This window comes from Acanthochromis polyacanthus, chromosome 8, assembly GCF_021347895.1.
Source record: "Acanthochromis polyacanthus isolate Apoly-LR-REF ecotype Palm Island chromosome 8, KAUST_Apoly_ChrSc, whole genome shotgun sequence".
Taxonomy (NCBI): domain Eukaryota; kingdom Metazoa; phylum Chordata; class Actinopteri; family Pomacentridae; genus Acanthochromis; species Acanthochromis polyacanthus.
This window is the reverse complement of record NC_067120.1, coordinates 25,352,626-25,361,651: the sequence shown is the minus strand read 5'-3', so window position 1 is coordinate 25,361,651 and position 9,026 is coordinate 25,352,626. Positions and strand designations below refer to the sequence as shown.

Below are 9,026 nucleotides of genomic sequence, written 5' to 3'. Positions count from 1 at the left end.
ATCCTTCTGTGAATGAAAATCTACAGAAATACAAATGTCTCAATCTTCCTATAGAGATGGGTGTTGGTCAGTGCTGGAGAGGGAGAGCTTACCTGAGTTTTGATCAGCTCAGGAATTCCAGAGCCTTTGCAGTCTTGCTACACTGATGATCACACAATTCCGATCCTATTACAAATCCACCACTGCGGATTTTAGAACTTTTCTTTTGGAAATGATACAAGGAACAGTTGTTAAATTGTTAGGGTGTTTCCGGGTCCCATCAATTCCGCCAGCCGCTACATATTTAGGTCACGCGATTTGATATCCATACATAACATGCACATGCATATCACACGCCTGTGCTCAGTGCAAGGTCATTTTGTTTGTGGGTATATTAAATGGACAGATTCTATGTTGCTATGATTTCTGATAATCAATAACTAATAAACAAATGCGGCATTTCTTTACAAAATGCTGCATTTCTGACAATGCCATATGGGCAAATGAACAACTCTGAGTGCCACAAATAACAAAAAAAAAGTGCAGGGGCCTCGTTTATAAAACATTGCATAGGATTCATACTAAAGTTTGCGTACGCCTATAATACGAAAAGGGCGTATGCCCTTCACCCCTGATTTATAAAACTTCGCGTAAGCACAGCTGCATGCAATTTCTTGATAAATCACACACCAGCTGGAAGATTGCACAGGTGGATCCACCTCACATTCTGCCCACAACACATCCACATTTTACCATGAATGGTCAATGCAAAGTAACTCATGAATGTATCTGTATATAAATAAGCTGCGGGATCCACGGCATTTCACGCAGCGCTGCCCGGCAAACTTGTCACTGCAGTGCGTCAGCACTGTAAAAAAGACAACGACAATCTATTCACCAGAGTGTGTATACTAAACGGTTTGAACATGGAAAATTAAATATTTAATATCTAACTAAAAAATAAATGTTAAAGCAATAAGGTGCACCTCAATCATGAAAAAATATGTTATTGTAAATTACCAGGATTTGCAATTTGTTGTTGGTACAACAAAGCCAAAAAAAATACTCATAATGCAGCTCCGACATTGCCCCACTGGCGCAGGGCAAGTGCGGTCTGTCTGGTAGCACACACAGACTGCGGGAGTACTGCACTGAAGGAGAGAAGTTGGAGGAGAAAGTAATACGCCGATTTGAATCCGGTATAAGCTTCCGTCAAAATGTGAAAGTAAGTATTTTGTCTAAAAATGTACGTGTTGACATTATATAAATGAATATCGAATGTGTCTGAGTAAATTGGTTAGCTTCTCAGTTTAGCTAACATTACTAGCCTGCATGCTAGAAAGTTAACCTAGCTTTGTGTTCCCTCACGACTTGTTTGACAGTCGTGCATTTAGTCACACAAGCAAAGTCTCAGCGGTGCTTTCCTCTTCTGCCGCCCTCGTTTCACCTGCCTGCCGCCTGTGTCACTCGGCTGCCCGCCAGCACGCCATTTCACTCGCGGTGCTGCGGGACATTGCTGTGATACATTGGCATAGCATGACATCGGACATTTTCAAAATGCAGCTGTCACAGTGCGCGCGTTTTATGCAAGCGCATGAAATACGTTAATACGCCACGTTGGTGCCGTTCTGTATACAGTTGAGAAGTTATGTTAAACCCTAGATCTGTTGCATGCATGTAAAACCACCAGTTGATGCCTAATAAAATATTATGTATATCTGCTTGCAGCAAATTTTCCAATGATTATGTTTTACATATTTAAGTTTTTCCCCAACCTGTTCTTGACTATTGTTTTTATTTATAGGGAGGGAAAACCACATGCAGTGCAAGCTCTGTTCATTCACGGGAAACGTGGGAAACCTTATCCGACACTACGAAGTGCATCATCGAAGACCTCATCATTGGCCTTGTGTCCATTCCACCTGTGTATGTGTTTTTAGGACTCGGGGAGCTCTGAAATCACATTTATCTAGAGTTCACAGCAAAGGTCAGCAAAGTCATCAGTCGGGCATAATTTTTAAATGTATGCTTTGTGATTTCCATCAATTGTGTTCCGAAGGAGATATCACAAAGCATCTTGGAAATCATCTAAAAGTTCAGGAAACAATTCAGTGTCCTTTTTTAGATGATCAATTTAAAACAAATAGTTACTCAGGATTTAGCTCACACAGAAGCAGGAAGCACAAAGGGCACACAATCAGTGGCCTAAGGAGTGTTCTTCACTCTAGTGCAAGTGAGTTAGTTGGTGTTCCTAAGGTGACCGGTGAAGCCTCAACATCTTTACAGAGAGATTCTGGCAGCTTTTCAGGGGAGGCTCAGACTGATTCTTTAGAGTTTATACCTTATGAATCAATAGAACATAACATTGCAAAACATTTACTGTCTTTGCAAACAGTCTTACATGTCTCCCGAAGTGCAGTTCAGGAAATAGTTGAGGAAACCAATGATATACTTACAGCTTCAAAGTCCCATTGTTTTCAGTCTGTAGCTGAGGTCCTTCAAAAGCACAACATTGCTACTGACAACAGTCTTATTCAAGATATAGTGGAATCTGTGTTTTTGTCCAATCCATTACTTGTAACAACATCAGGGAAGGGCTGTCTATCTACAGACTACAGAAGGAACCAGTATTTCAAGCAGAATTTCCCTTTCATTGAACCAGTAGAATATCTTTACCAACAAAACAGCAAAAATAAATTTGTCTACGTACCCCTGAAAGCAGTTCTCCAGAATCTATTGAGGCGTCCTGATTTTGTCAGTGTACTGAGTTTCAGACAAGAGCACGTAGCTGGTGTATTCCGATCATTCCAGGATAGCTATTACTTTAAACAGAGTAATACTTGTACAGACACAGAAAAAGACATCACTTTAGCTCTTACATTGATGAATTCGAAGTTTGCAATCCTTTGGGTACATCAAGGAAGATTCATAAAGTAGTAGGTGTCTATTGGATTGTTTTAAATTTACCAGCAAAGTTCCGGGCTAGTCTTACTTCTATCCAGTTGGCAGCATTAGGAAAAAGTATTGATGTGAAGAAATTTGGTTATGAAAGATATCTGGAACCATTGTTGAAGGATCTGAAATTCATTGAAGAGTATGGAGCAGATCTCTCAGAGAACTTTAGAGTAAAACTTTTCTGTGTCTGTGCAGATAACCTAGGAGCACACAGTTTAGCAGGATTCCAAGAAAGTTTCAGTGTAGATAAATTTTGTCGTTTTTGTTTGGTCAGTCATAGTCAGATAGCAACTGTGAAAGCAAGTGACTTCCATTTGAGAACTGTGGAGCAGCACAATAGATGTGTTGAAGAGCTCCACCAAAATCCAGCTCTTAAGAGCGTGAATGGAGTGAAAGGAGAGTGTGTACTAAGCAAGCACCTTTCTTTTTTCCATCCTGTGACAGGATTCCCTCCAGATATTTTGCACGATTTATTTGAAGGAGTAATTCCAATTGAGTTATCTTTGTGTCTGCAAGACTTAATTTCGAAGAGCTTTTTCACACTTGATAGGCTTAATCATATTATTAGGTCATTCCCCTACAAAAACTCTGACAAAGTCAACAAACCAAAGATTATTCCAAAAGCAGCTTTCTCCAAACATTCTATCGGGGGAAATGGACATGAAAATTGGGCATTGTTGAGACTGCTGCCACTCATGATTGGTGACATTGTTCCGGTAAATGAACCGTCATGGGAAATTCTAATGGATCTTAAAGAGATAGTGGAAATTGTTGTGTCTGATAAGTTCACAGAGGAGGCATTGTGTTACCTAACATTTAAGCTGTCAGATCACCGCTCACTAGTGAAAGCAACATTCCCCACCTTTGTTTTGAAACCAAAACATCATATTATTGAGCATTACCCACACCTCATACGCTGTTTTGGCCCATTGGTCGATCTCTGGACTATGAGGTTTGAATCCAAACATGGTCTCTTCAAGAAAGTTGCTCGTAATGTGCATAATACAAAGAATTTGCTTCTCTCCTTAGCTACAAAACATCAGCAATTGATGGCCTACCATTTGGATGGGCAGAGCCTCTTTAAGTCTGATATCAACACTGAAAAAGTGAAAGCTGTTCGAGTGTCATCTTTGGATTCTCCCTGCAGAAATGCTATTCTGGCCAAATTTCCAAATGCTGACATTGTCAATATGTCCTGTAAAGTACAGCTGTTTGGAACAGAATATGCTCAAAACATGATAATCATGTCAGGGCAGAGATTTGGACAGCCAGAGTTTTCCAAGATATTGAGCATTTTAGTCTGTTCTGATAAAGTGTCTTTCCTGTCAAAAAGACTTACTGTGTGGTACTTTGAGCACCATTTGAAGTTGAAGACAGTGATTATGCAGAACTATTTGTTCTGGATGCCAATGAACTGACTCATTATCACCCTTTGACAGCTTATTATGTTGGAGGGAAGCTTTGGGTGACACTGAGAGCACGTTTGTGGCGGGATTCTTCACAAAAAATTGAGAATGGCAAAAACTGCGTTTTAACGTGTTTTATTTAGTGCTGAACAGTGCAAAAAAAGGTGCCAAAAATATATATATATGAATAAATATTAACAGTGGAAATGACCCAAAATGTAAAAAGTCCATCAAAAGTTAAAACCCAACTTTTAACCAAAAAAACCTATTTCCCCTTTAATTTCTGCATCACTCAGACAGAGCCCATGGGCTCCTATGTAACCGGTAGCCGACTCACTTGTGGAGCGGGGAAGCTCCCTATATACCCCGCTGGCTCCTCCCGGGATACACCCCCAAGACAGAAAACTAAAGAAAACTCCATTTCTACAAGTAAATGGGTGACATGCTATGCCTGCACAATTTCCACATGTATAACAGAAACCACCAGCCCCAAAACCCTTCATATAAAACCTTATACTCATCAGAAAACCCTTAATTGCTAAGGTGCGCCTCTTTTGGAATCACATGATCCGCAGTGTGCATGAGAACGGGATATTTAATCTATCGTAGCGGAAACAGCCAGGTTTTGCCAGTGCGCATCCCGAGCGCGAGAGGAGAGGACGCAGAGCACAGCGTCTCGCAACACGGAAGGTGAGTGTGGAAATTAGCATGTTTAAGATGGAAATGACCAACGTTTCTAAGTGTGCACCCTTAGACACGATGGAAAATGCGCTAATTAAATGGCATGAAACGAGTATATTGTCGGTGTTTGTGGAAATGAATTTGGCGCCGCGTAGTACGCTGAGGAGGAGACAGGCTCTCCTGGCCTGTCGACACTTAGAGATGGACTCGCTCCATCACAACGTTTGTATTAAAGAAGGAAAATGGTAAGTATGCATCTTGAAATTCATCATAACTGTTCATCCTTCTAACAAAGCTTTGTGAGTTAATGTATTTATCTTTTTTTTTTGTCTCAGGCACTGCTACTTCGAGTTGTAATCTCAAAAGGGGAAGCATGGCGTGTTCAGTTGTCTCAAGTTCCAGAAACAGTGGATGCCCTCATTGATCTTCTCAAAGAAAAATTACAACTCCAAGGAGACTTTTCGTTACAGTGTGAAGACCCTGATTTCCAAAATGCACTCTGTAATTTGTCAGACATTTCAGAGCTACCTGATAGCCGCGCTGTCCTCCACATACAGTGGAAAAAAGGCTCTCAGCATGCTGAAAATGACAGCCAGTCTCTTGGTTCCATATCATCCCTGGACACTGTGAGCATGAGCTCTTCTGAAAGCCAGGCAAACAGCCTTTCTCCAAGGTATCTGCGCAGCCTCTCAGAGTGGCCTGATCCATTTCCTATCCCTGATTTATCTCTTGATGTAGAGTTGAAATTGAGAAAAGGCAATGAAACATATAAAAAGACCCAAATCAGCATTGATGTGTCAAAAGACATGAAGATTGAAATTCTTGACAAAATTGCTCAGTCAGCTTTTGACATCAAGGCCTATCCAGAGCATGGTGAAATTGAATCTATTGCTTCAGCTCTGATACTCAAGTACCCTTGCCTAAAGGAGCCTGGTAAAGGCAAGGGATATGAGGGATGGTTGGTTAGCATTCGAAACAAGCTCAATAATTACAGAGCAAAGCTGCGAGAGGCAGGTTGCAGTGAAGTGTCTGTTAATAAAAAGAGAAGAGTAGATGGGGATACAACTAAATACACACTTAAGAGAGCTAGACGTGGAGAAGTAAACTATGTTCCTCAACATCCACAACAACAAGATGATGCGTCACTTGAGGAACAAAGACTTCTCTTGGTGGAAGCATCCAAGAAAGCATGATTTGATCATTCACTTGTGAGGGAGAAGATGGACTTAACATTTTCCCTAAGGAGAAGAGAGATAGTGGAGGAGCAACCAATGGTGGTGGAAGTCCAAAATAGATGGCCAGCTTTGTTCTTTAAAGAACAGGTACGTGTTTGCTTTTCTGTTCCCTTGTTTTTTTTTATGTGTGTAATGTTATTTTGAATTCTTATTAATTATTCTGATTTGTACATATCCTGATGTGTTTTGGCAGATATGTGAGGAGTTTTCCACATCACAAACAAGGACTTGCTGGGAACATTCAGAATGGCTGTGGACAAATACACACCGAAACTTCTGCGACTGTATCGTGCCCGAAAAGGAGCTTTTGGAAAGGAAATGGAAGATGTCTTGGATAAGCTTGATGATGAGGTACAATGTTGGAAACATTTTATTTTAATCATGTCATGTGGAATAATTTTCTTTGTTTGAAAACTTAAAAAAAAAAAAACTAAATACAGTGTTTATTTGTAGACCATTGTCAGACATCGCCAAGATGCTGCGCTTCGAGGCCTTCCAGTTTTCCTTCGGGAGGACCCCAAAGATTTGTTCAGACAAAGTCTCGTAAGTACTTCATATCGCAAAAAGAATGCATTTTGATTTTGACATGCCCACATAAGTGCTCTAGTGCTGTACCCAGGTATTTTATCAGGACACTCTCAGAGAAGCAACCTCTATCATCCGGCATGAATGCCCCCAAGAATGTAGTTTATTGATATTTTGCGACACACACGCCCACACCACGCACATTTACTTCAGGATGTAGTATATGACAGAGGAGGATGTGCTGAACAAAAGTTATCATCCCTAGTTCAGTTTTTGTTGTATAAGTCCTCAAAGTTTGACATCCATGGCACCTCCATATTTTAACACCTTTTGAATCTATGTTCATAAAACATAATAGAAAGGTCACAGGAGTTTTGCAGCTTTCATTTGTTTGTATCAGTGTCATCAGACGCTAATACTCTGACACAGTAAGATGTAAAGTTTTAATTACTCACCCGGTGAAGATGTGCAGTCCTTTGACAGATTTCTCTTTGCTTTCCGAAACGTGTAATGTAAGCATGTTGTTTGTACTGTAGTAAAATATTTGACCTAAAATCTAATGTAAATACTGCTCTTGTTTTACAGGAGTGTGATCCCGAAGATGAGGCAACCACCCCAGATAGCAAACTATGGGTGAATCAATGTTGAATCTATGTTGAGACCTAACGTCGAAATTATACAGAAAGCGCAAGGTTGATAAAATGTTGAGTCAACGTTTGCTTTTCAACCATAAATCACACTTTACCCAGATAGCAAAAGATGTTAAATCAATGTTGAATTAGGGTTAAGAAGGTTGAATTGTGGTTACAGTTGAAGACTGATGGTTGGATCAACGTTGATTCAACAACATTTTGTCAACATTGAAGTTTGTGTTTAAAAGATACCATTGAATCTACATTGTATTTTGGTTTAATTAAAATGTTTGACAGGTCAGTGTTTAATTAATGTTGAATCTATGTTTGCAAACATGTAATCTATGTAAGCAAACGTTGACTCAACATTTTATCAACCTTGCGCTTTCTGTGTAATTTCGACGTTAGGTCTCAACATAGATTCAACATTGATTCACCCATAGTTTGCTATCTGGGACTGGAGTGGCTGTGGGCATACTATTTGTTCTGGAGGATGGTGTTGCACCGACTTCATCAGTAATGGTGCAGGACATTGCTCTGATTTTGGAGGAGACCATTGTCCTGAATGAAGTACCAGATCTTCCCACTGCACTTGCATACCTTTTTGGACTGCTGTATGCTCTCAATATGTCATATCCAAAGAGACTCAAGTACACTTTTGATGCATTTCAACACCTCTTCATGGAGATGGGCTCTGATAGCACCCAGCGTGTGCGATCATTACAGAACAAATTACTTCTGTAAACCAATGTCATGCATTTCACTGGGACACTTAGTTGTCTTTAAGATATGTGTTAGAATGTTGAACTGTTTATATTGGTATTAGCATGTTTATATTGGCATACCCTACCTGTGGGCAGATGTGCCATTCTTGACCGTTACATTGGAACATATTTTTCTTTCGTCTGGTTGAGACAGTGTTATTTTGTCACTGTTATTGTATTGTGAGATTTAACAGCTTACATGTGCCATTCTTCACTGTTTAATTGGCACATCTTTTTCTTTTAAATGTTTTTATACTATGCATACCTACATACCTGTAGCAAGATGTGCCAATCTTGACTCTTACTTTGGCACATATTTTTCTTTTGTGTGTGTGAAATAGAGAGTGAATATGAGTTATATTGTGTGTGATTGTGAGTGTGTTTACATAAGTTTACATGTGCCATTCTTCACTGTTACATTGGCACATATAGTTTTTATAGTATGGATACATACCTCTGGGCAGATGTGCCATTCTTGACTTTTATTGACACTGTTATTGTGTAATAGTGAGTGACTTAGTGTTTGAAGCTTCCATGGGCCATTCTTCAAGATATGAGTTGGTTTTTTTTTCAGGAGAAACAATGATTGCAGGTACGCACTTAGGCAAAGTTGTTGAGCTGCTGTGTGCTTGCATTCTGTGTCTGAGTGTCAAGGTTGTGTTCAGGTCAGCCAGGGTTCACTGGAAACTGCAGCTCTATTTTATGAGCTTCAGCATAAAGGGGGTTGTCCACACCATGAATTCACTTCCCAGAATGTCCTTTTGTCTGACGTGCCACCAAGCAAGCACTTGAGTGGTTGCCATAGTAACGGCGGTGTGTTGAATATGTGTGTGAGGGTTTTGGGAGGGG

General features: G+C 40.1%; 1 protein-coding gene across 1 annotated transcript; it reads left to right on the top strand.

The window, feature by feature from the left end:
- Nucleotides 1-776: 776 nt before the first annotated feature.
- LOC127534988 (uncharacterized) lies at nt 777-7,443 on the top strand. The gene is made up of 4 exons (XM_051951586.1): nt 777-6,343; nt 6,450-6,607; nt 6,710-6,799; nt 7,367-7,443. Exon 1 carries the CDS (start codon nt 1,798-1,800, stop codon nt 2,914-2,916), a length of 1,119 nt encoding a protein of 372 aa, XP_051807546.1. The 5' UTR covers nt 777-1,797; the 3' UTR covers nt 2,917-6,343; nt 6,450-6,607; nt 6,710-6,799; nt 7,367-7,443.
- Nucleotides 7,444-9,026: the final 1,583 nt, after the last annotated feature.